This window comes from Pseudopipra pipra, chromosome 7 (assembly GCF_036250125.1).
Source record: "Pseudopipra pipra isolate bDixPip1 chromosome 7, bDixPip1.hap1, whole genome shotgun sequence".
NCBI lineage: Eukaryota > Metazoa > Chordata > Aves > Passeriformes > Pipridae > Pseudopipra > Pseudopipra pipra.
This window is the reverse complement of record NC_087555.1, coordinates 28,929,243-28,957,134: the sequence shown is the minus strand read 5'-3', so window position 1 is coordinate 28,957,134 and position 27,892 is coordinate 28,929,243. Positions and strand designations below refer to the sequence as shown.

Genomic DNA, 27,892 nt, shown 5'->3' with positions numbered 1-27,892 from the left:
TGGCTTTTTTTTCTGTAATCTCATGGAAGCAGCAATTCTCTTGAAAAAGTTTAACCTCTCGAGTAATAAACAGCCAAGTTGTAGCTATCCCTTCCTTCTGAATTCTCAAGCTCTCCAGAGTTTGTCTCTTTTAAGCAAGGATTTAATAAGTGCCAACCCCTCTGCCTTCTGAGTCAGGCTGCAGTGCAACCCTTGCTAGAGAAGGTGTACGGGTTTGATCTTGTGCAATAAACTCCCATCTTTCTGCAGAACACATTCCATGTGGAAACCTGCCTGTCTTCTTGGCCAGGGAATATATTCAAAATAAGGAAATAATCTGCCTGTTGTTTAGGCTAGTTCTATGCTGTGCTTCTGCTCTTGTAACTGGTGTTGAGCTTGAATGAAACCCGTCCAACAGATCCTGTGCAAACTTCACGGTAAACTCCGTTGCAGCCAAGATTCAAAACCAGCTCCAACAACAAAAATCAAAGACTTTGTTCAAACTTTAGGCATGGTGGTGTCAATGATAAAATTTGAAGCAGCATTAGGATAGAGGAGACATTTTGTCACACTCTGCAATTACATTACCCTTAACTTATACACAGTTTTAAGTTGTTTGCAAGATTTACGTGCTTTCCTTGGCATGTCTGGGAATATGCTCCTGCTAGTGTGGAAAATGATTTGCTTGTACCTATGGAGAAAGGTGCCCTTTGTTCCCATAGCTTCAAGTTGCTTCAAGGCTTCTGTTCTTCAACCAGATCACTCTGCGAGTTGTTTCTCTTCCAGACGTAACAGATTTTTTGTTTTTTGAGGGGTGTCTATGTAGTATCTTAGCTTGGAACTGCAATTTTCTATCTGACACTATTCAGTTTGATTCAGTTAACTAGGGAAAAAAAGTAGATATCTCCATTTTGGAATGCTCCCCGTGTTTACACAGGTTATGGTGGTTACTCAGAACAAGTAAAGGAATAAAATGGTGGGCCCCACTTAGGGGCAAGTGTTCTAAAATTTGGGAAGAAAAAGAAATGGTGGACCGGAACTGCTTCTGATGAGCAGCTGCTTCATAGAAGTTCAAGGTGCAAAGCCGACTCTTGGAGTGAGAGATCAGAAGTCAGAGATGCTCGGAGAATGACTGCCATGGAAGTGTTTCAAAATTTTTTCTGCATTCCTTTCTTGTTTGTATTTCAGAAAGATGAGAAAGCCATGATAGCCAAGATGAACCGTCAGCGTGCGAATTCCATCAGCCATAACCCACCACACTGGGGTGTTGACCGACCCTTTTATAACCACCTCGGAGGTCACCAGGTCTCCAAGGAGATGAAGAGAATGGTAATGTCTTGCTTTATGGACATTAATTTATTTTCTTCCTAATACAGCATTATATGTCCCTCCTGCTTTGTCTGAAGGTTTTTACAGCCCTGAGGGTGTTTTCCAAACGGGGGTGTTAAATTCTACTTTGACTCCAGAAATAACAATAATTGGTACATCTGGAGGTGAGTGATTGTGAGATGAGACACAAGGTTGTTTGAGAGGAGAAGGGAGGCTGAATGGCACAAAGAAGCCTCTTTTGTCTGGCTTGTCCCACATTCTGAAAACTCATCCAGGCCATGTGAGAGGACATGATTGTCTGCAAAAATTGCTCAGTAGCTCAAGCATTCAAGCAGCATCTGACATACACTTCTATTAGCTCATTACAGCAAGAAACCTGCAAAGGTTTCTTGCTTGCATTATCACAGGTGCTGCTCTCCATCTCTGAGCTACATGCCCATGTGTCCTCATGGGTCCCAGGAATCATGCTGCTGTGTTTAACTCTCAAGAATACATTCTCAAGTACATGGATTAATTGGCCTAAGGTAGCAGGCATCTTCATTTCTTGCTCATACCTTTCAGTCTTTCTAATTTAAAATGAAAAAGAGCTAGTTACCAATGCAATTGGACTGAGGGCACTTTTATGGCTTATTTTACATAAAGCTGTAGGTGATATCTTTGTTTCCTGCAATGAAGACTAAGAAGATAGTTTTTGTTATAATGGCTATTTTTAATAATAATACAGGTATTTAACACCTCTGTAATTGCATGAATATCTGATTGCTCTATAACCTTATTTATGTGGTTTTGACCCTTTATGCACAGTTGAAAGTGTATTTGTTGCCCACTTTGTTGTCCATAGTCAAAGTTCTGCTCCACGTCACCAAAGCCTTAAAGTATTCAAAGAACTCTTTAACATGAGATTCAATCTCACAGCTTAAAAATTTAAGTATGGCTATAAGCAAGTGCATAGGGTGTGTTCTAATGGGAAATGCTGGCACATTTATTAATAGTTGGTGCTAATATTATTCAATCATTATACTATTTTACACTGCTAAACCAGATTTCTTAATCTCCATAGTAATGTTTCTTTCATTTCTCAGATCTCCAAATGAGGGCTTCTGACAAGATCTTACAGATCAGTGGAACTGCACATTTTTTATGTGGGCTTTCAATAGGGTGTGCTCAATAGGCATGACATTATTAGAAGAGACTAATCACACTGGCACATAATTATAAGTTTCTTTGAATAGCTTTTAAGGGGGTTTTGCAGCCTCCTGTTCAGAAACAAGGTATATGCATGCCAAATGGTATTATGCTTCTTGGTGTTAATTACAGTTTGCCGTGTCTAGCTCATTGTTCAGTTGGAAAAACATAATTATTTATTGAAATACCAAACTGAGTCCTAAAAACTTCACTGCCCCTCATTTGTAGGAGGAAAGGCTTATCTTTTTTTTTCCTTATGTTGAACCTTTCCCTGTAATGCTGTTTACCTTTTCGAAAATTCAGCGGGTCAGAGAAGCTCTTCCACTCAATCTGCTTCTGTACTGTCTCTTGTATTAAGCTCTTTTTTGAGAAGCTGATGTTGCATGCATAAGGCTGTTTCTTGAAAACCAATTTAAACCTGATTCAGATGTATTATTCTCGTATTCAGCTAGACATTTTGTTGTTCTTGTGGACTATTTTTTAAAATCTGTTATTTACAGTATTTCCCACTGCTTTATGTTTGAGATGCATTAGTGAAAATGAAAACATGCTGCTCCCAGTGGCCTAGAGACCATTTTAATATCTACTAGATGGACATTTTATTGGTTAAATCACAGGAGCAATTTCTCCACCTCCTGTCTTAACTCACTCTGTGTTAACTTCTAATTTAAATATGCATTTCTTTGTACCACCCAACTTTGCACAGCACTTTGTAATCTCTAACATTGTGTAACATGGATGCTGTGTGTGCTTAATGCATGCAGAGTGAGCACTGGCTGCAAACTGCCTGCTTAGAAATACAAAATACAGAGAGACAGAAGGGGAGCAGAACTACAAAGGCTTTTATCGGTGCTCCTCTGGGATGACATGTCATTGATCTTGGTAACCAGCACCAGCTTTCAAACCTCCTGAAAATGTGCTCTTTGTTCCACATTACCCACCTTTCCCCCATATCCCTTGCGTGCAATTATATGTAGTCTTTTTTCTTGGTAGCTATGAACACGTAAGGTTGGATTAGTCAAAGCAGTATGCCAAAGGCAGGCAGTGCAATATTGCCTTTCTCTTTAAAATCTGGAGCTCCTTAGCCCTGTAATTTCAAAACAGGTATTTAAAAGGGTAATTGTGAGATAGTCCTCAGGCAGGAGCCAGGTAATGTTGCAGCAATGTGCAGTTACATTATATTGATATGTAGAATGAATACATTTGTGTGTAGGGAATAGTATGGATGGTTATAAAGGGCACTGGTTTTTGTTACAAATGTAAAACATTTTGCATTATAAAGAAAACCACATTTCCAGAAAAAAAGAGAGACGGGTTTTTTTGTGGCTCTACTTAACAATTCCCCAAAAGAGAATACTAAAGTTCCCTGAATTGCATTTTTGGGAAGGAACTGTTATATTTAATAGAAAATGGAATTATTTTGGCCATTTTTCTTTTCTGTGAATGCTGGCTCTGGTAGCTGTCTCTATTCTTAGGATATATTAGTGGTAGTCCTAGATGAGAGGGATTAGTATCAAAAGTAGCCATGTATTCCTTCTTTTCTCCTCCTCTTTTGTCACAGCTTTTCAATGTGCTGCCATGTCTGGGCACATCAGCAGTGCATCCGGTGGGGTTGGTGTGGGACAGCAGCCCGGACAGTGGCATGGGGAGGTCTTTGACCCCTGCTTTTTCTCCATGCTGTGGCTTGGAGCATACCCTCCTCTGGGTCCAGCAGATTTTCCACAGTGCTTTTAGACTGTTTTTCCCTTGGGCATCCAAGAGTTTATTCAGGCACTTGCATACACATATGAATAACACAAAATATCTAACACGTGTCCATCCAGCAGTAATTTCAATTGTCCTCGAAAACCAGAGTTGCTTTCCTACTCCCACCCTGCCTAACTGGGGACTGAGTCAGCTGGGATTGCAACTGCATCAGTTTGTCCCATCCTGCCCAACAGCCCCTCCACCTCCCTCCTGCACCGGTCTGCTTTCTAGACCATCACAAGTGCTTCATTCTCCCTTCTCATTGCTTAGCAGTGGCCTTTCTTATCGTGCAGAGCCCCCAGGGAGGCAGGAGGCTGGAGACACTGATGCTGCCCATTGCTGACCATGACCCCCATTAGCTGGTGGAAGCATGGCCTGGAGAAAGTCAGTCCTGGGAACTGGGCTGAGTTGGGCTGCCAGGGATCAGTGGCTGCCCCTCAAGGACAGGTAAATTTGCAGCAGAAGAAGATTAGATAGAAGTGCCCTGGGAGTGCAAAGAGCCTTGCTCTGAGCTGTCAGCCTCTGCTGGAGCCCTGGCCCTGTGAGGTTGTTGGAGAGGGTGATGCTGCCAGCAGGGAGCAGGTCGAGGGCAGCCTTGCTCCCCCTGGGTGAGCAGAGGAGCCTGGACTAGATCAACAGAGCATGAACAGAGCCAGAGCACAGCAGAAGAACAGCAGAGCTACTTTCTATTTTTATTGGGTTTTACAGCTTGTTTTCTTGTTTCCTAAACAAAAGCAATCAGTCCAGAAACAGTGACTGTATCTGTCTGGAAATGCAGACTTTTGTGCTGCTCATTCCCCCAAGTCTCCATACACAAAGCCTTGTCTTCCCCACTGTCTGTCTAGTCCAGTTTTTAATTGCAAAAGGGTCAAAAATAAATGGACTTGAAAGCATTTGAGAGTACAGATATATTTATAGCTATAACAATATTTATACACCACTGAGAAATACTTTGCTTTTCCCAGTATATATTTCAGAGTGCTTTTATAAATATTGATGGATTTTAGACTTCTGAAAATAATATTCATGTCTCAATTTTCATCAGCAAAACAAAGCTACTATTAAAAAAAAACAGTTTTGGGATTGTAGTTGACTGTAAACTGAAAGAGGTTTGTTGTAAACAGCAATAAAAAGGCAAATGTTGATATCTCCCAAAATTACAAGGCTGTTCTAGGTGACAAATGATTCTCTTACATCTTTTACCCTGCTCAGCATTATTAGGTTTGTATCTGGAAAACCACATCCAGTTTGGGATTACATCATTTAGGAGGATGTGGATGAATTAGAGATAGCCTAGTAAGGAAAATTACAAATTAGTAGAGTTTCAATGTGTGACCTATAAAGAAGTGTGGAAGTATTGTGTTTGCTCAGTCTAGAAGGGAAAAGACTGATTAGAAACAAAAGTCTTCAAACACAGGAAGGTTTGTAAGGACAAAAATAATGATAAATCATTCTCCATGACTGTAAAGGACTGGATTAAAAATAATGATCCTAATTCGCTGAAAGGAAGATCTAAGTCACAAAATCCTTTGCAAATATAGAAACAATAACATTTAAAAGTCTCTATTAGGAGAATGTATATGGAATAAAGAATATAAGAATAATATGAGCTAGTTGTAAAGATTTTAGAAAGTTTCTAACCTAGGCTGCACAGAACTTCATGGCATCAATTTACCCCTTTGTACAGGAGCCAGCTCTATCTGCAGCATTTCTGACAGATATTTGTCTAGCCCTTGTTTGAAGACCTCCAAGGATGGAAATCCCACAGTCTTACGGCATCCCTTTCAACAGCTTGATGACTTTTCTTGATGTTTTGCTTCACGTTCCTCCACTTCAGTTTTAAACCACAGTGCTGCATGAACTATTCACAATTTAATTTGCTCTCCTTTACAGTTAGTTACTTTCTCTGTATTTGAAGGCTATTACCATGTCTCTGCACAGCTCTGATTCCCTCAGCAAGTTTGTTCCCTACTCGGTGTTTTCCAGCCCGGTGGTTGTTCTTGTTCCCCTCTGAGCACTTGCCATTTCACTGGCAAGAGGGAGTGCCCACACTGAACCCAGCACTCATACTGAAGTTTTATTAGTGCTACCCAGAATATGTTGGTCCTTTTTGAGGTCTTACAATCAGACTTGACCCAGCCTGATGCTGTCTGGGTTGCAAAAAAAAAAAAAAGAAAGGCATTAATTGTGCCATGATATCTACTCATCTGTGGAAAGTCCTGCTGTTGGATCTTGAGGCTGCCATACAGCTTTCATATTTGTTTTACACTGGCTAGTATGACAGACTATAGCTTGTTCCAATGATGCATGCTTTGGGGAAGGTTTACTTCACAAACAGGTACCTCTGTGTTTTTATAATCAAATATGAGCAGAGTGGCTAATGGGATTATTGAGTCCAGCTGTAGATGCCTGGCAGACTTCCTTTTGTTTTTTCAGCTGCTGGAAAGGTTTAGCATTAGGAAGTTTAGGAGCAGAAGGAGGAAACCCTGAAGATTGCAATACTGATTTCAGTCTGACCATGCTTCTGTCATGACTCTGAGTACAACTAATGAAGCATTTAATTTGAAATGAAATTGTGTGTGGCATCGATGTTAGCTACAAAGTAAAAACTGAAATAACATCAAATAGAGATTATATATGCGTAGGAAATATTACTGCATGCAGATGTTAAAAGATATGAGACAAGGTTATAAAAATGGACCATGGATATGGCTGGTGCAATAAAAAACAAGCTTTTCTTTCAGGTAGGTGCTGGCTGATTCCTTGTGGTGCTGCTCAGAGCTCTCTGCACAGCCTTCTACGTGATAGTTGGTTGCTTGGTGTTTACTTTCTAATGAAACAACACTGATCTACAAGCCTGGTCATTCAACCATAGAATATAATTCTTTGTCTTATTTCCCCTGTCCTAAATCAAACAATTCTTTGCATGTTGCATTGTAAATACAGCTCATTTCCTCCCTTTATGTCTCCAAGTTGCCCCTACAATAGAACTGGTTACTTGGAAATCAAAATTGGGGAACAGGTGCATCAGAGGAACAGATGCTGTAGCTGGTTCTGTGCCAACTCTACTGCTTAAACATCAGAAATGATTAAAATTTAAAATAAAGCTCAATAGGACAAGTTTTCCTCAGTCAATAGTGCAGCTCTATCAAAGAGAAGTGGATTTGAGTCCATGAATTAGGCACCGGCGGTTCACCCTCCTTCTAAAGGTTTCATTTAACTGCAGGTCACCATTATCCTCTTTTCCAGCAATCATCTGCTAAATCTGGTAATTGCAACGCTGACGTCAGCAAAGCTGGACAGGAGCACCCAATGGAGAAGAATTTGACCCACTATTTTTTCACTGCTATTGTAGTAATCAAGCTCGTAATCAAGCAGAGGGAAACTCTCTAAATCCTTTCTGTTGTAATCTCCACATATTGCTATAGACCTGGGAGGAAATTGTTAGTCTAGTCCGGGTTTTATAGAGCCAATTTGGTTTTGATAGCTCGCAAACAGCAAGGGGAGGAATCGTATCCTGCAGTTACACTGTGTAATTGCTGTGGTATTTACCTGGAAAGAGGGTTTGCCTGATTCACATGTTCCATGAGGTCTCATATAAATGAGTGGGAGTACAATGTACATTGCTCAAATTGTCAGAGGCTTCACACAGTTTTGTATCCTCATCTGCTAACCTAGCTTTTGTTCTAGTTGATCAGGGCTTGCAATCACCTTTGCTTAAGTTCTTTAAAAGAGGGATAAGAGTCAGCAAGATGCAACAGCAGGTCTGCAGCTGCTTTTGTGAAACCTAGGTAGAGTTTGATACTTGCTTTTAAGTCTTGCATTAGTAATTTTTCCACTGTTCAGTACCCTTTTCTAGAGTAAATCTTACTCATATGGCAAAAGGTCATTTGAATTGAGACACTACTAAAAGGTGTCAGACTGGTTTCGAGTGGGACTAAATTAAGCATACAGAAATAAAGATACAATTCCCCTTTATTCACAGAAACATTTCCTCTGATGGTCATGGCAGCATTGCACGGGTGGAGCTGTGGCACTGACCAGAATGATTTCCAAAGCTTCCTAAAGCAAACAGTAGGCTTTAATGGCAAAAGGATGCAGGTCAGCAGGTTTGGGTCTGGTTTTCGGAGAGGGTGAGCAGCTCTGGCCAGCGCCAGTGGGCAATTTCAATTAAGGCTGGTTAAGCTTGGATTCAGTCTGTCTGCATCTGATTAGAAGGCCATTTGACAGTAGTTTCTGGAGAAGCTTGTTGTGTTTATCATTGTTTGGAGTATAGAGATGGAAGGGCAGAAATTGTGGAGCCAGGAACTGATTCAGAGCATTTCTAGGACTACTTATTTTTATGTCTGTTTTGCAAGTTCTGGTAACTGCTAACAAGTGAGGCACAGAACAACAAACCACTTGAAAATATGACCTTTGAACTGGAGAAATTTGGATTCAAAGTTCACAGAAAACTGAAGAGTGTTAGCAACCTGCACTTCTCAGAGATGTGAGTTCAGAGCCAGAAGTTAATTAAAAGTAAGGCAGGGAAAACCTATTTCAACCAAAGCAACCACTTATGTTCTTTAGATTTAAATCTGATGGACCAGATAAATTCATGGCATTGGCCAGATCTGGTCTGCCAGCTGAGAGCTGTCTACAAAATCATTTTGAGTTGAACAAAGTAGAGGGTTTCACCATCTGTGAGCAGTGCAGTGGAATGAAAGTCTATTTATCAAGTGAGGTGGGCTGCTGAAAGGGAGCACTTCAGCTTTCCTTTTCAGAGCTCATTAGTCTGTGTTCCAGCTTTAGCAGACACACTCATCATTTAATCTGCTTCATAAACTGGTTTTCTGCCAGTTTGTTGTTCTGCACTTAGATGATTGTTAAATATCCTTCCGATCATGCTTAGCTCTTTCTGGACTCTGGTATAGAAATTGTCTTATTTCTGGCTTGAGTGCTTTGAAGTTTTGTTTTTGCATTTACACCTGGCAGCATCTATCTTCATAGCCTTGTCTTTTTGACCACAGGGACAAAGAGAGTGTACAACATTGCTGAAAATAGATCTGAATAATTAGTTTTGTGGTGGGGCCAAAGAAGGTTTGCTTTTAACTACATCCACTCTCAGCTTGTCACTCTCCCTTTCTATTTTCCGTGGTGATTGATTCTGTGAAATACTTTTGCTTTGCAAGTTGGCCTTACCTCTTACAAAGCTGATTTTGTCCCTAAGTCCCAAGTTATTTCGATTTGTGCTTTAACATCATGGAAGTCCTACTTGGACTTCATTCCAGGGATGAAAAAAAGGCAAGAAAAATTAGTTTCTTTGTTACGTTTGCTCTTACCATCTTTGCTGGAGTTGAGAGTGAAGTTTTTAAGGGTGGAATACATTCTTCCCACCCACATTGCCATTAAGAAGGTCATAGAACTCATCAGTGTCTCTACTGTCTTATTTTTGGAGTTAAATGAAAAGTTAAAAGGATAGAAAGTCTACTCCACTTTTCTTTGCATATTTACAATATGTTAATAATTGCAGCTAATGTTCTCGAAGTTACAATTATTATTTCTAATAGTTCTTGATTTGAAGTATTATGGTATAGCAGTCAGCTTGTCATGTCTTTGACAAATACTTTATCATTCTATTTAAGGAATCAGTTTTAATCTTCAAAGAAAAGGGCTTAGTTAATTTAGAAGTCAAGCAGAGAGATGGCAGTCATATGAGCTTCTAACACAATAGATATTCATAAAATATCCCCCATAAAATAGTAAGCCTTAGGGACAGAAGCAGTAATATAACATCCCCTCTTTTTTTCCTCCTGCACATGTCTACTCCCACTGAGGATGTCAGTGTAGATTCAGAGTCACCTGACCTGCCATAAAAAAATAAAGGTTTTTTAATGATCTGTAGAAAAGAAGAAAGAGCAGAGCCTTTAAGGGAGCTGATTCAGCTAAGTTTGAGTTAATGTTCCTGAAGTCAGAGAGAGGACTGTCTTAGTCTCAGAGCAATTATTAAATGCTATTACCTTTACATTTGCAATCTGATGGCAGAGTAATACAGCCTCCTGGGGGAAGGAAAAAAACTCCAGTATTAGGGATATTTAAAATGAGACTGAATAAAATTTGCATGAGCTCCTATATGCAGCAGCCCATTAGTACTGCACTGCAATGAGACCTATCTCATGCCTTATGGTCCCTTCTAGAGGAAAGGAATTTTGGCCTTAACAAGGGCTACTTTATCATCATGATTATGGAGCTATTCTTGAACTCCTGTGAACTCCTATCTGTCTGATTCTCATAGCCATCACCCCTTTTGCCATTTTCATTCCTGCTGACAATTCCCAGACTTTTCTTCATAGCACCCTAGAAAGCCATCAGCATTTCTTCAGCCTACTGGGTACAAATCCATAAGCAGTCAAAAGGGCATTTATATACTTAACTCCAGGAATTGGCTGCTTCTCTTCCTACCCCTTTATTCCCCCTCTCCTAAACGACAGGCACCTCATTTTTATCAGCTGCTTTTTTTTTTTCCTGAGTGTCCATATTTCTGTACATGTGTGTGCAGAAATGCAAGTTATGACATATCTTTGTGCAGCTCCAAACCTGCTCTATATCCAAACAGGCTGAGTCCAGCCCAGCTGCCCAGCCTCCAGTGGGAAGCACAGGCAGGTGACATCAAGGGCTGCTGAAGAGTGGCTTTATACACATGCTTGCAACAGCAGCTCCTGTTATTTCTCTTTCCTGCTTGAGCTTGGAAACTTTTCTACCAGATTATGAGTGTATTAGTCCTTTAGGAATGAAGGCAAATCCATGGAGACCCTCTTTCTGCAGGGTTGGTTGTGTTACTGTTTATCCTGTGTGTAACACAGACCATTGCAATTGCTGTGAGCTGAGCCAAAGGGCTTTAACTGGAGGAAAGCATCTGAGTCCTGAAGATACTGAACTATTTGCCAGCTGTGGAGAAAAAAAAGACCAATATGTCATCAGTGCTCAAGCCTTGTGCAAGGGGAAGGAAATAATTTAAGTGCAGATTTTTCAATGAACCAAGCACGCCCATGAAACAGGAGGAGGTGAAAACACATTAACCAAAACCCAGGGGGAATTTTCCCTCCCAACCAAAAATAGGGTGAGCAGAGTGACCTTGTGCGTGTGATCATCTCCTCTGCCTAAAAGGCCTTTTGGTATGTGAGTGAAACACGGGCTCTTTAGTGGACAGGGATGAAAATCTCTGGTCACAGCCAGATTCTAGAAGTATATTTGCTCTATATCCTGGCAAAACATTTCAGTGCAAATAAGAAAGATATCCTGCAATAAATTACCAGTTTTCAAGAAGCTGTGTTTGAGCATTTTTCCCTAAAATAATCCCATAGGCTTTCCTCCATGACAATCCCATTTTTGGCAATTCTGCTTGAAGAATCTTTTGTATGAAATGAGAGCATTTGAAGTGAATCATTTAATTTGCTTAACTTAAAGAGGTTCCTACTACATTTAATTTTAAGCTGATTCTCTCTAATTAAAGTTCAAGTCACTCTTAAATATTTAGCCTCATTAAATGAAGATCCAGGAAAGAAAATGTATTAATCTTTTCCTCTTTTGTTTTACCTGAAATATGCCTTTTTTTAGTCTTTAGTTTTGAAACACCAATTTATTTTGAGCTACCAGCATGAATAATTTCCAGGGTTTCAAGCACAATTTAGTATTTTAAATTGAAAAGCTAGATCAATGAATTCCCTATTATGTTACAGACTTTCCTTATAACAGTTTTGCTGAGGGAGAGAAGCAGAGCAGAATCAAATTCCATGTTAATCAAGTGATCCTCTGTATAAAGGACCAGTTAATTATGGAGCCTATGTATTTTTCTACACTTGAAATATTGGTGAATTTTTTGAGGATATGCTTGCTGAGGTGTTTTACTAACTTGATCTGGTTGGCCTGTATCCTCAACCCTGTGCATCTAGAGGGCAGGAGTATGAGATCTATGTGTTTAGTTTCAGGATTTCAGTGGGATAGTTGGTTACATAGCTGTCTGTGAAAATCAGACCATTTTAGGGGACTCTCCCTCTGCAGTCAGTCATCCAGTTCCCATGTGGCTAAGCTTGAAAATGTGAACTTGATATCTATCTAATAAGCAAGTATTGTGTATTTTCTTGTTGGTTCTCTCTGCTTATTTCTTGTCTGGTAGCTATTCATGTTCAGTTATTTTCTTTTCTTTTCCCCAGCCTAACTGACTGTGACACCAGACAAATTAGTGAGCATTTTGTCTCCATGACTAATCAGTGAACTTTCAGTTTTGGCACTGTGTTTTAGGATTGCTTAGAGGATAGATAAATAAATCAATCAGATATTTCTGACAACTGTAAAATAATTATACAAAAGAAAAAAAAGTAGGAAAAAACGGCACAACAAAAATTTTAGTAATCACTTCATCATTCCTTAATGTGAAATCAGAACGTACATGTTTTTTTTGGCTTGAATAACTGGACATGCTAACTTTGAGTCAACATTACTGTTTCCTTCATCCCACTGGGTCTTCTGGTGGTTGTTACACAGGACTGAGAGTCTTCCTTCATCTGAATTTTTGATGGGTTAAGTTGGAGTTGCAGTTTCTATTTAGAAGTGTGGTTTTAGTCTGAAGTGGAATATGTAAAAATGGAAATTGCTTTCGCAGTGAGTCACAGTCCTGGCTGCTGACCTGAGTGACAAACCTCCCTTTTTCCCTCTTGCAAAGCTGATGCTGTTCAGGGACACTGTGTTGGCTTTACTTCTGCTGTGTCACCACATTGCTGACTAGTTGTAAGGGCAAAATCTGTTCTCGTTTAGTATCTGGTCAGTGTTTTTGTTTCTGGTGGTGTTGGACAAGGCAACTGTGGGAAGATTTTTGCCCAAAGTTGTTTGTTTTTTTACAGTCAGGATGGCTCTCAGTTTGCTGCCCCCAGACTGGTTGCCGCTGCAGGTCCAGCAGCTGGAATATCCTCACGTGCTCTGAGCAGTTTTGGCCTGAAGTCTCTGGGAGAAAAACAAAAGCAGTTCTTCCTATCTCCCGGCTACATTTGTTTTATGTTTTGGAACACAGGGTACAAACTCTGTGCCTGAGTATTTGACCCTACTTGTCAAATATACAACTTCTCTTGACTACAGTTAAATTTAAGCCAAGATGTCAGAGGGCAGATTTTGTCTCAGCCAATGCAAAATGATCATTTTGATGCAATTTGGTCTGTTAGGTATGTTAATGCTAAACATATAAACTTAAGCCTCTGTACATAATTTTCTGTGAGGCCTTCTAGCCACTTAAACTATGGATGGCTCCTAAATACAGACACTTAATCAATTCAGGTGGTCCAGAAAGAACTGTGAACATTTGGGCTATTGCAAATATTATAAATAATTCCTGAAATCTTATTCAAGAAAACAGGTTCTGTGTGTGCCTGAGACAAGGGGAGGAGTAAGAAGACCCCTTGAGGTTCCTCCTGAAGAGATGAAAACCAAAATGAAAACCCTTAGCCAATCCCTGACATAAAGAGATGAAACCTTGTGGAATAGTTACAGAATACAATAGTTGACTTATGTTATCGTTCTGAGCTTTGTTTCAAGTAAAATACATCCTCAGTTATAATATCAGTACAGTTTCCATTGTATCATTTGTAACGGTGACTGCAAATAAAGCGTGCCAGCAGTCAGCTGAAGCGTTTCGTTTATCTTCACTTCTGTGGATTTGCATCTGAAGGAATGTGTTTTTCCAGAACTGCTCTGTCTGCCCAATGACAAAATATTGTCATGGGTGTGTAAAGCTGTCCCTCCACACCTGACAACTGAGCACCCTGAAAACTCCCCTGCAAAATGCTGTTCCCAGGATACGTGGTGTTCTCAAGGTCAGCCTGTTTTCTAACCATTGTGTCCTTTTCCTTTCTTTCAGGGTTTTGAGGACCCCAAGGACAAGTAAGCATATTTACTTCTGTCATACACTGTTATGTTTTCACATTTGGGATTTATTTTCTCATATTAAAAAAAGACAAAAAGTGATGCCCAGAAGCTAAGAATAATGCCTGGACTCTCCAGAGGTTTCTTCTGGGGGGTCAGCCAGTTGAGGGCACGGGCTTGACTGATGTGCATTCAGAACAGCCACTGCCCTCAAAATATTTATTTGTGTGATTCTAACTTGCTCTTCTAATTAAAATGCTTTTGCTGCACTTCCCCATGCCCTGAGTATTCTCCACTATTTGTTTCTTTGAAAATAACCCAAGACAAAATCTTCCTGTAAGGTATGTCTAATTGTTGAACAAGTCCAATAGGAAAAGTTTATGTATGTGTTGAAATGCATATAGTTTTTGAGTTTATTTGTATATATTTTATATTACTAATTTTTGCATATTAGTTGTTTCTAGATATAAAAATGAACTCAGAAATGATAGCTTGTTTGAAAAATTAAATTCAAAGTTTCATATTCTGAAATATAGCCACATTTAAAGCAGCATTTTCTTTTTTTTTCTCATAGAACTTTAAAGAAATGGTTAAAATAACAATTTAACATGAGTGGTATTTTGAAAAATTGCCTTTGGAGGAAAACCCCTCAAATGTGTTCACTTTTTAATTTCTACAACTGGACATAAAAAAGCATTTCCTTGTATTGTAGGTATTTAGAATAATTTTGCATTCAGTCTTGTTGAGTGGCATTCCTTATAAGCTTGCTTAGAGCAAGGTAGGCAACAATAGAGGAGACTGATGCCTAAAAATTTGTTGCTTTTGCTCCTTATCATGTTTCTCAGGCTGCTGGCTAGGGCTAAGTGGACTTCTGTGAGCTGGGACAGAGAAATGCTTCTGTGGCCCTAAGAGTGACTCAGAGTCTCTTCATCCAGAAATCCATTTAACTCAAGTACAAAGATTTGCCAAAAAAAAAAAAAAAGTCTAGCAGAATATATTCATGGTGATATTGGTTAAAATTAGATACCTAAACCATGTCAAGTTCCCAGTTCCTTCACATGCAGAAACACTGAGGGTCAATACTTTTGACTTGCAGCAAAGGAATGTGTAGGCACCACGCACCTCTGAAACCATGACCCGACACCTACATGATTTAATTATTGAATGCGTGGAGCATTTAAAATTATGGCATACATGTAGTTTTGGCAGTGGCCACACTCTTCATTTGCAGAAAGTAATTAAATCAGCAGAGCATTTTTGGACCACTCTGAAGCCACTCTGGGTTAATTGCTAGCTTTCACATTTGCAAGCAGAGTGCAGAAGTTGCTCCAAGCTCTGTTTGTGCTGTTCCTGTCCCTTGCAACAATTTTCCATTGGCTGCATTTGGAGAAATCTCAGCAGTGCTTTTAAAAGGTGTTTCTGGAAGTTTCATAGTGACCTGAAATCCTTGATTTCCCCCCACTCGATCACACGATCAATATATCAATACACATTTCCACATATGAATTTCATTAGTCCATGGCAATACCTCAGCTCTGACTTAGAGGCACTGCCTCTAGGGCAGTCCTTAGCATAGGGAACTTTTGTCTTTCAATTTAAAATTACATTTATGTAAATGTACCCAAACTTGCTGTACAGTAATTTAGTTTGGGTACAACGGGCTGTGAAAGCTGGGTCTGTGCAACGTGACTAAGCTTCCCTGCAGGCTATGAGAAGGTGGCTGCTCTTGTGCCAATATCTCAGCAAGGCCATTTAAAAGCTGCAGGGGTATTTCTACACAGCCTTCAACCATAGAAGTTACTGTAGTATAGAAATGCCCTCAGAAATATAAGGATCTACTACAAAACTGGAGGCAGCCGAGGTCAGAGTCCAAGCAGGCAATTTCTTCTTCTCTTTGCATCTTCCTGAGTGGTGTTTTTAGACTGGAACTTGAAATTTAACTATGGTTCACCAAGATGCTGAGCCAACTCTTTTGCTTCAGTTCTGGGGGAAAACTATCACATCCCTCATATGTGGTATGAAATGACTAAATGTGAATGACCCAAATGTGTACATAACTCACAGGATCTTGGAAGACATTCTGTAAATACGAAGCCTAATGATTTCCTTGCTCATTTTTATGAGTCCAGAAGACATTGTGAGGACTGAATGAAAATAAGCAGCATCGCCTTGAGTGCTCAAGCAGATGTACTTCCTCTAAGGAAGCATGTCCTGACCCTGTAGGGAAAAAAACACTTTTATTTTCCAAGTGGAATATATGAAGTTCAAGGAATTAAATAACTGTAGAGCCCCAAAATAAAAAAACTCTTTTCCCCAACACCACTGAAATACTAAGGTTAGCTAAGAGATTAGACTTGAGACAAACTAGGTTTGTAGTTGCTATGTGGTCACTAAATAGATGCCACTGGTGTGTCATCATGATCTAGCTGAGGTGCAGACACATTCAGCTCGCTGACTGGAGCAAAGAGCAGTGGAGTGGAAACAAGTAGATGGACCTGATTTATTTTTCTCTTGACAAGAGGTACGTGGAAGGGTTGGTTTACAGAGGGCTTCTTAAAATCTGATCCAGTTTTGCAGAAAACTTTAAAAGAGCCTTTCTTTTGGAAAGGGGCCTTTAACTTTTACAGCAGAGTCACATTCTGGTCTGTAAGCTCCTTTGAGCAATCTCTGCATCCAGCACAGTCATACCTGTAGGAGCCCACTGGCTGCAACACAGAGTGCATTGTGTGCTCTTGTGCAGTACAAATAAAACCAAGGAAATTCAGCAGTGTAGCTTTTCACTGTGCCTGTTAGACCTCAGGATTTTTTCTCCAGAGTGCCTAAAGTGAAAGTCCCACAATATGAGGCCTAAGCTGCTGTGCCATCATGGGGTTTGCACATAGAAATAGTTATCTGCTGGAATATGCCCCAGTGCAAGTGAGGGGCGTATTTCAGTGGATAACTATGGGTATATCCTGTGGATAACCTTGGCAATCATGCAAGCAGAGCAGGAAAACAGCACTTCAGGATTAGATTTAATTTCTGCCTATAGCTAGTAAGAAGGCAGGCCATTAAAGTGACAGCATCAAGTCATTAAAATCCTGTTAGATTTTAAAAATAACTAGAGTTTGAGGAGCTGCTTCAGGTTTCCTGATGCTCAGTGCAAAATGCCTCAGGATGATTAAGTTTCCAGTGTTACTTTTTTTCCAACAGTTTTTGAAAAGCAGCCTCATTTTTCAGAAGCTGTAGCAGAGCATCAGAAAAATACTGACATTAAAGATTATAAGCAACCTAGAAATCTTCTTCCACATATTTAGAAAGCAGAATCTAATTTGTATTTTTTTTGTTTGCTACCTTTTTCTTTTTCAACATTTTCTTTAAGTAAATACCTTGTAAACACAATATTTTTTTTATGTTTTGTGCTTTATACGCATAAATAACTGTGTGAAGGGGAGTCAGGCTACATTTTTTTCTCCTACATGTTTGTTCCATGAACATTTTTTTTCCTCAGAAAGGGAGAATTATTCAAGTTTGGAAATTTTCGTAGTAATATTTACAAAAATTATTATTAGGAAGCAAGCAGTAGGACTGGATGCAGAAATCTTTTTGCCAGTTCAGGCACTAACAGCTACAACAGCACAGCAGTGCAGGGAAGAAAAAGTCCGAGGAGGAGTGCAGGGAGGAGACTACTCAGTGGTTTTGGAGAATGAGGCATGGTAATGAGACCTTAAGGCAAGAAAATGGATGTAGTATCGAAAAAGGGCAAGTAAATCCTTTTAGTAATGGACTCAGGACTGGCAATGAGCTCTCGAGCTGATATCATTCTCCTCTCTGCTCACACTCCGTTTCCCAACTTGAAGCTGTCATAAGTGAAATGCCATTAACCTCCAGCTTATTATTATAAGTGGAATGATATTACATGGTGAAGAGGCAGCAATTATCTTGTCCTCTTATGCTCCCTTCTCATGGCATCCTCAGGAACACACAGGAAAGTATGAACCCGGAGGATGAAGTGGATGAGTTTCTGGGCCGTGCCATCGATGCCAGGAGTATTGATCGGTTACGCTCCGAGCACGTGCGCAAGTTCCTCTTAACCTTCAGGGAGCCTGACTTGGAGAAAAAGGTAATGTTCTCTAAAAATCATTACAGCATGTCATTCAGGCTTGTTATGAGTTTTAATTCTCCTGCATAAGGTCAAACTTTTATATTTATAGGTAAAGCTAGTGTTTGGGTGCTGGAGGTGGAGTTGTGGTCTTAAAACATCCATGCTTCTTCATGGAAACCTTAATATAGACGTTCCTGGAAAGTCACAGTCATCTGAAGGGAGCACTGGCCAGGAAAATGAAGCCATTTTTATCAGACACACATGAATATGCAATGATGAGCAGTAAAGGGAATGCAGAATAAGCCAGATTGTTTCTCTGACTTTGAGGCATCCAAACTGAGATTGCAGTCCCCCTGAGCTCCCTCAAGTCATCGGTGAAACCCACTTTAGTCTCCCTGAGCTCTGAGTCACCTCTGGAGGGATTTTTGCCTGCCCTTGGTTTCAGATACTGTTGTTGTGAGGCAAAGATCATTTCCATTTCCCTGACTATATAATAGAGACAACATCAGCTCTAGATGGCTGCAAATTTTAATTCATTTAAGTCTAGAAGTAACCAGATGCTATTATTAAAAGTATTATAACAACTGGTGGGTTTAATTGCCCAAAGAAAGTAATCTTTTTTTCTCTTTTTTTAATCCAAGCACAGATCCTTGGGATGTTTGAGTGGTCTTCAGGTTAAACTCATTATTCAATGGAAAAAGCTTCATAATAAGTTTGCACTCATTATTTTATAATTTTATTTAGAAACAGTCTTTCCATGACAGGAATGACAACCTATTGCAAAAGCAGACCTTTGCAGGTTTTACAGCTGTTCAATGAATCAGTGTGGGACTGGATAAAAGCTCAAGCACATAATTTCCCCCCACCTCCTTCCCTTCAATTTTATACCTGAAAACAGCCAGGGAAATTAGTGCTCACCTGTTCAGAGCACCTTTTATTTTGTCGTTCAAACATTGAGGCTGTCTGTACTGAGAACCATGCTTCAAGCTAAATAAGGCATCACTGGGAATTGGATGCAGCTCCCGTGCGACCGATATGTTGACAAGTAGTTGGAAAGAGTGACTGTGAAAGCCTCATCATCCTCGCACTGTCATTAGAGCAAGTCAAGCCATCTGCACAAAATGCATGGTGTCCTCATTAGCAGCATTTGTCCCTGTTGGGGAAACTTCCCATGGAAGAAGTTTAGGTCTGATGGCAGTGACGCAGAATCCCAGTTAGTCCATTTCTGTTCCCTCATGCAAGGAATGGTTGGTGAATCCTCTCCATGCAGCTGTGTGGGTTTGTTCCCTGGCCTTTGGGTCTGTTCAAGCCCTTACAACTTGCCCAGGGAGAAGGGGAGTTTGTAGTGGTAGTTGTTTCCTACCAGCACTACTTTCCAAGGACCTAAACAAAAGCCAAGTAAGAAGGTTTTGTGGAGAGAAGGCAGGCAGCCAAATTTCCCACTAACATAACTGTTTGTGTTTTTGCAGTACTCCAAGCAGGTGGACGACAGGTTCGGAGCCTACGTGGCTTGTGCCTCCCTAGTCTTCCTCTTCATCTGCTTTGTTCAAATCATAATCGTGCCACAGTGAGTATCCTTTCATCTCTTAGCTCCCATCTGCTCCCCTCTTCTATTGCAGCCTACTTTTCTTTGTTTTTTTCCTGCGAATTCAGAACACCAAGGGGAAGAGAAAAATCCTTAAATAATTCATGCTCAAGTGATGCGTGGTTCTTATTGTTTTCACTCATTTCTAGTGCAGATTAAAGCCTCCTCACTGACATGGGAGGATTTCTGTTTTCCTGGTGTGATTTCTCTTATAATTTATCTCCATCTTAGGAAATTCAGTTCAGCACATTTATAAGCCTGTGGAAAACAAATATCACTAAGTAGGAAGGATTGTCTATGAAGGCATAGTGCACATTCACAACACAAGGCTTGGCTGTCCTCTTATCTGAACACAGTAGGACAGGGAGGTGAAAAACCATCACAGCCTCATTGCTCAGACCACTGAGGTCGCAGGTCTGCTTAACAGATGAGGCATAATGTCTCATACATTTATTCTTCTGGGCTCAGTGCAGCAGTGCAAGAAGAAAGGTAGAGAGGGAGTTGAGCTACACATGCCTAACCTTTGAGTGGCTCGCTCCAGGTTTAAGGGTTGCAGTCATTTCTTTTCCCAGGCAAGAGTGGCATAAGCTCCTCAGAGCCGTGGGGCACAGTGCTGTTGCAGTGGCCTGCAGGTTTCTCTGAAAGGCACAGTATAACCCATTACATCTTTCCTAGAAGTGAGCTCTGCAGACATGATATTTCTTCTCAAAAAGTTCTTTAAAAATCCCTTAAAATTACAGCATGTGTGTATTTCCTGTGCTCTGGTTTAGTAGCAGTAATATATCATTTACTGAGCAATGCTGTGTTGGAAATAAATTTGTAGTTAGTAATTTTTAATCTGAAGAAAAAGATCACAGAAGCTCTGAAAATGCTCCAAATTTATCTTCATTACAAGAAGACAAAAAAAATTGTTTGAGGAGAACTCCAGTACTATTTTATGCCATTACAACTACCTTCTGTTCCTACCACAGATCTTTTTGGATTAGAGATTGGTTTGTAGTGTTCAGAGCAGATACTCAGAAGGTCACAGAAACAACATGTAGTCTGATGTTTGTCATTCACTCTCCCAGGCAAGAGTGCTCACAGAAAGATTGAATCAGCAAAATAACATCAGTACAAATGCACTGTGTAAACCGACAGGTCTGCTTTGGGAAACTGGAAGTGAAGCTAAAAGAGGCTGAAAATTGAAACTAGATCATTCCCAGAAATAAAAGCATTGTTAATTACATCCAGAAATGTACTTGGAGAGTAACTCATTTATCAAGGGCTTACGCTTTGGATTTCTGGATATTGCTGCCATGACTTCACACCTGCAGAGGCCCTCTACCAGCCTTGTGTTGCTCATCAAACTCCCTAAGCAGCCACTAAGCTGTCTCCATAAAACCCAGTTTAACATTTAAATGACAGCTTGACAATTTCTGATGTGTGGCAACCATATGGCTGCCTCCTTTGTATTACGCAGGAGCCAGTCCCTTATGGAAGTGTGGTGTCAATGCTGTGCTGCTCAGTCTCCCTCCGTGCTGCCCATAAGGTGGTGGTTGGGGGTTTTTTGGAAATTCTGAAGTGTCCTTGGTCAGCCTGGCCTGTGTGAAAGGTGATGTGGTTCAAGAGTAAATAAAATTCCATGTTTTAACTGCAGGTTACATATACTTTCCTTCACATTTTGGTTTGGTTTTCCTTATATTTCAATTGCATAGCTTTGGTCTTTTATTGAAGGTAGCAATTAAGCAGTAACTGAAACCACAGGTGTATATGTGTCACCACTAGAGTTTCATGAAAGACACACCATGGAATTTGAATCTGAAACTAGAGACAGAATGTCAGTGATCATTTATGGTGATAAAGAGGAATAGCTTTAACATATTTCACAAAGGCTCAAACAGTGAATTAGCAAGTACAATTATCTTAGTAGTCATGAGAGAACACAGAGACCAGCTGGCTTTGGTGTGGTTGGCCTCAATGTCACATCACAAGAATAATTCCTTTAAATTATGAACAAGGCTAACTCCTGGGAGGGGGCCTATCCTGTCACCCTGAGACCAATCACCAGGAAATTGGTGTTGACTATCTCCATGATTAAAACAGATGAAAATACATAGTACAAAGTTGGCCCCAGGATCTTCTCTGTACTTCAAGGTTGGGAGGAGCAGGAACCTCTCAAGCTGGCTAAGCTAAGGCTGTTTTCCCTGACTGTCCTCCAGTCGTGGTTCCTCTCATTCCATGCCAGAGACAGAGCACGGAGAATGGTGCCACACAAACATTCCCTGTGCGAGTACAGGTGGCTATTCCCAGTGAGACTATTCCCACTCAGCTGCACTGCAGCACTCAGCCCTGCCTCCCTTCCCAGGGGTGCCTGCCCACAGCCAGCCGGGAGCCGACCTGCCATAACAAGTTGTTCTGTCACCTCCTCTAGCGCATGAAATATTTTTCAGTCCCACCACTGTTACCCCAGCAGGAAGGTGATTGCTATAGAAGATGCAGCATTCTCTGCTCTGCAGCCTGCATGAGTAATTCTAAATAGGACAGAGTATCTGTTGGTATTCAAGGCACCTCATGTCTCCTACTGCTGTCCTAATTGGAAAGCCTGTGCAGTGTGCCATAGCTTGTAAAAATGTCGTGTTCTGGAGAGCAGAGCTGTAGTTATTCTATATTATGTGCATTTAAAAAAAAACCAAACCAAAACAAAAAAACCCAACCGTCTCTCTTGATTTCAGCTCTACATTTATGCTGGGATTTTTCCTGACCTGTTTCCTGATCCTGACCACAGTGGTGTTTGTTTCGGTCATTTACTCCTGTGTAAAGGTGAGTACTGTGGTTGCTTTGTAGAGTGCTCTGCCTAAAATAACTGGATCAGCAATTTGGTTCTTCAGCTAACAGAGCATGTTTTGTTAGCCTTCCTTTCCACACTATGTGATAAGGGTTACAGAAAAAGCCTTTGATAAGGCAGAATGAACTGCACACAGATGTTAGGGTTGGCATCTCTTTAGCTCAGCAGAAGTAATCACTCTGTGGATCTGCATGTCTATTAAGTCCCCTGCAGGCACTCTCATATTGATATAAGAAGAACATATTTTCCAGTGTGGAACGAAAAACTGACCATTCGTTTCCTCCCTGTAAACTTCCTGCAGAGTTGCCTGTGTGCTGGCCCCTGCTACATATGCATGTTTGGGTAGGCAGATAATCAGAAGCAGAATATCATCAAGGAAAAATGTCCTGGAGGGAGTTAAAAGCCTTAAACATATAGAAGTTTATCAGCCTTTCTCAGATGAGTGTACAGAGCTTCCAACATTCAGTGTGCTCTTTCTTGTAACTGGCTTTAATAAGCAAAGAAATACATTGTGTGAAGTCCAAAAACACATTACTTGTCAGCCTGTGGTAAATTGGCAATGAGCACTGTGGGAAGCATGGTGTGCTCATCTTTTGCACTCAAAGGTATTTCTATTAAAATGTTGATGTATTTGCAGTTTTGGGGATCCTTCTAGTCAAGCGCTGTCTGAACATGAAATATGCTCAGATTTGGGCTCCTTAGCCCAAGCTCAGCTTTGTTCCCCAGAGCCTGGAATAAAATAGTTTGGTAGCATTATGTTTTCTGCAGAAGGAACAGTGGGATAATGGATAATGTCAGGCAGATGATTTGCCTCACTTTAATTATCTTCTCTGTGCCGTTTTCAACAGTTGAATGTGGGTGCTCTTGACAGACTTGCACCTTATATGTCTTTTTGACTTTTGAAACTTAGATTTGGAGAATTAAGCTTTGCCTTCTTACATAATAATTGCTGCAAACTGTTCCCAATAAAATAAGCTTGAGGTTCTATTTGAACTTAACAATTCATTCACAGGGTTTCTCTTGGCCTTATGGCAATTTTAAATGGAGCCTAGTTTTTAAGTGCAGCATCCCATTGCTCCTGCTTTTTTACCAGCAATGAGAACTAGTGTCAGAAAGAACAGTGCTAATGGGAAGGCTTGGGCTGGGAAATGGTACCCAAAGATGCCTGGTTATACTTGGTGAGTCCATTACAGATGAGGATATTATTGACTGTCATTAGTTTGTAAACTGGTATCATCAGTTTAATGTGATTAGCAGTTAATTAATGACCAAGGTGAAAAGCTTTTGGTCACAGCCACAAAGAACTGGGAAACTCAGTGCAGAGCTGTGCTGCCTCCTTCTGCTGCACTGGCACTGGCAGCACATCCCAGCACGCTGCCAGACAAGCAGAGCCACACCAGCTCTGCTGGGGCAAGAGCTGTGGCAGACTCGGAACTCTGAAGCATCTGAGCTGAATGACTTGCAGCCAGATACATTCCAAGGCTCACAGCTGTGTTACCCGCTGGCATTTATGGCCTTAGGTTGCTTCCACATACTGACAGCAGCACTGGATTCTTCTGTCATCTTTCAGAGCTTCTGGTTTTGGTTTGGGCTTCTTGGTTTAAAATTATCAGTGATTAATTTAAAAGGCACACAGGACTTTACATGTGACTCTAGGCAGATGTTCAATCTTGCTTTCTTTGCCTTGATCTCCCACATTCACGTAGTGGTGCCTGCAACTGTTTTTAAGCTGGCTTTGCCTCAGTGCACAGGCTGTGGAAACACAAGACATCAGAGGAAATTCAGACTAACATCAGAATTTCGGGATTTTCTGAAGCCCCTTGTATTTCCAACAGTGATATTTTCAGCACCTTGTCCCAGCCCCACAACGTGCTCATGTATAACATCCAGTGTGGCCAGTGCTTTCTGTGCACAGATTGTAAATATTGAGATTATTGGGCCTTCTAGCTCCTGTACCTTTTTGATTACCTGTTTTTAGTGCTCCAGATTAGCCTTTGCTGACAACATCTGATTATGAGGGGGCTTGTTTAGGGAACAGGTACTTTCAGCTTGTCTGATTTCAGCTATGTATCTGATGGCAGCAGCTCCTAACAGCTGCAGCCTACTTCTGTCATTGAAGATCTTGGTGTTTCAAGTCTGAGTTTTTTAAGCAATGGGTTTACCCAGCCCTTGGTTAACTGGTGTTCCTTTATTTCTGTATTTCACTTTCTCTAGGAAGCACTTTTACACACATACAGAAGGAAGGCACTTCTACAGATCATTTCAGATGAAATTTAAAGACACAGGGATGTCAGCATTGTTTGCTTTGTTTCACATACCAATATGTTTTACATACCAATGGTTCATTCCACACAAAGTTAGAAAGCAGGTGTCCACCCCAGGATATCAGCATAAGCATAACTTTGTCTGTTTGCTGTGCTGTTACATGATAAGTGTCTCTTTTTTCTTCCTCTTTCCAGCTTTCATGTGAGATTTTTCCTTCCCTGTTTTGGCCTCTCCATCTCTGGCTTTGACAGTGGCCAGCAGGCTCTTTCTGAACAGCTTGATCATGTTTTATTTTCTTTCGCTGTCATTATTATCTTCCACTATAAAACTCTCCACGGACTAGAAGTTGATCCTGGAACTGCCAGCACAGCCAGCTTGGCTTTCCAAGTTTCTTCAGCTGTAATAAACAAGAGAGTTCCAGTTCTTCCCTTTGATGCTCCATGAAGACTTGGCCACCGTGAGATGGTGTCCCTTCCCAGTAGAGTCTAAGGTCATGGGAACCAGGGTCCCTTCACAAATACTCTGCTGACAGACATCTGTTGTGCTACTAACTTACCAAGTTCGTGTTTCTTCTTAAAATCCTTCAGCTTCTGGTATCTACACTGCTGTGTGGAGTTCAACTTCTTGCGTGGCCCTGGGAGCACATATGAGAGAAATTTCAAATTACTCTTTATGAGAAAATAAGTTTTTCTGTAGCTTTACATAGGTGTAGCTTTCCTACCTCTTTCTTTGGCTCTCAAAGCTGATCTAGATGCTCATAAAGCATTTGGGTTTTTTTCTCAAGCAGGGAAAAAAAACCCTCTGAAAACTGTACTTTTTAATAGAGTAATAAATCACTGTGAAGTAAGTTACATAAATGGACTTGCAACATCCAGTTGCCTGGAGATGTTGTCTTTTACTCCAGAAGTATCTTAATGTACTTCAAAATGACTCAAAGGCTTTTATTACAAATTGAAAAATCAGAACTTAAAGACCTCATCTTACAACGCGACAGCAATTATCTAAGCAGTATTCCATGTCCACAATGTATGTTAAGAAGAAAAAAAGGAGAAATATGTCCTAAATCGCTGTTATTGCATAGTATGGGTTTTACTTAGAGTAATTTTGTCATGCAAATGACTGCAGATTGTGGATTATTTTCACTGTGGCATTAGTACTTGTTGGATCACTTTTTAAATTCGGACTTTCACCTGTACAGCAGTGCCCTACCTTCACCTGGATTTATGCATTTCAGTCAGAATGAACTGGAATCGACTGGACAATCCTATTTTCTTTTTCCTACTGTCTTTATTTTTCTTTACATGGGGATTTTCAGAGGGCTAATGAGTGACCTCACGCTTGTGTGGCTACCCAAACGTGGATCTCAGCTGCCCAAATGGATCACATTCTTTCAGTCCCTGTTCTCAGTAGTGCAAATCCTGGCTTGAAGTTGCCATTTCATCAGACCTTCCCTCATCCTGTTCTTCACTCAGGCGAGACTGAGTCTCACTAAGAGGACTAGATGAGGGTGGACAGTACAAACCAATGGGCTAACCAGCAATGGTGCTTGGATTTTCAATGTACTGCAATGTCCTGATTTCCTGCTGCTTTTCCAAGGAGAGAAGGGATTTTATTTTCTTTTTTCTGGAAAATGGGAAGGAAAGTCATCTTTTATTTTTTCCTCTTTTGTGCTATACCCCTGACTTGTCAGAGCTAAGACAGATCCCTTCTGTCTATCATAGAAGCCGTCCAAGCTGCAAGTATTCCTGGTCTCTACCTGTCTCTGTAAGATGAGGAGAGTGTGACTTACATTACAGGGCCTCCATGAATGTTGTCCACGAGGCAGAGGTTCCTCAGATGCACGTCATGATTGTGCTATTGCACTCTCTATTGCAGTCCTGACCTCCTATGGATTTCAGCATTCGTTTCTTCTTCAGGACTTTCTCCAGCTGTACATGTTTACTGACCTAAAATTCTTCCTTGTTTGCAAAGTTGTGAGAACAAATATTAATACAAAGAAAAAGTGTTTTCATTAGAATGTGTCTTCCACTGATGGCTTTGCTTGATATCTCAGGCTTGGTTCAAAGTCAGGCTTTTTCGGGATCGTTGGCATCAGGGGCTTGAGCCAAGATCCACAACGAAGAACTCCCAAGTTTTATTTAGGGTGCCTGGTTTCCCAGAGATGACAGATGGAGGTTAGGTTCCTGAATACCTTTGTGGAGCTTGGCCTTGAGGCCTAAACAAAGGGATAGCAGGAAAACCTGTTCTGCTCTATTCTAACGAGAAAACTGTCTAAATGCCCCACAGATCCTCCTTCTCCTTCCAAAACCTTTAAAGGTTAGAGCAGAGGAAAGCCCCACTGTACTTGTGCTGGTAGGGATCTGTTAGCTGATGTCTGTGTGGAAGCAGCTGGACGTGGTGGGGCAAAGAGATATTTTGGTTCATGGCTTATCAACAGAGGACTTTTATATCAGCAAGGTTTATTTCTGAAAGAGAGGTATTTCCCTTTGATTTGCAGTGGTTGCCACTGAGCCTGAAGGATTGCATAAGCTTTCAGTGAATTTCAATCAATCCGCATTCAGTGTAAATAAGCCACAACCCCACTTTCCCATTTCCTCCAGTCCCCCACAGAGCCTTGCCCTCTCCTCTCACCTGGAGTCAGCTGGATTTTTGTGTGTGTGCTGCTAGCAGGTGAAATCATCCCTTTCAAAACTCTCGCCTCAACCTCTCCCTCCTTCTGCAAAAGCCACCAGCTAATCAGCGCTCTGGCTGCTCCAACACTTGGTAATTACATTGTAGGGCTGCTGTGTGGGAAGCACAGCACTGACAAAATGTTGCATCTCCAAAGATGTAAGAGTGAAGGATAAAAGGGAAAAGCAAGACTTTTAATAGAAACATTAGTCATAGTTAAATTGCGGTGCCGTGGCGGTGCGCTGCTGGTTTCTTTGTGTCTCTAAAAATACCCTCTAGTGGCTCGGTTATTCATGCGGTGAGTAAGGGACGGGAGAGTTGGCTTCTGGAA

General features: G+C 40.8%; 1 protein-coding gene across 1 annotated transcript in view; it reads left to right on the top strand.

Moving 5' to 3' along the window:
* Nucleotides 1-27,892, top strand: part of ADCY5 (adenylate cyclase 5) — a 208,384-nt gene that overhangs the window by 163,150 nt on the left and 17,342 nt on the right. Inside the window, exons 8-12 of the mRNA XM_064661405.1 lie at nucleotides 1,168-1,308; nucleotides 14,126-14,148; nucleotides 18,088-18,232; nucleotides 19,684-19,781; nucleotides 22,514-22,601. Of these exons, the coding sequence (XP_064517475.1) occupies nucleotides 1,168-1,308; nucleotides 14,126-14,148; nucleotides 18,088-18,232; nucleotides 19,684-19,781; nucleotides 22,514-22,601 (495 nt within the window). The remainder of the gene's footprint in view (nucleotides 1-1,167; nucleotides 1,309-14,125; nucleotides 14,149-18,087; nucleotides 18,233-19,683; nucleotides 19,782-22,513; nucleotides 22,602-27,892) is intronic.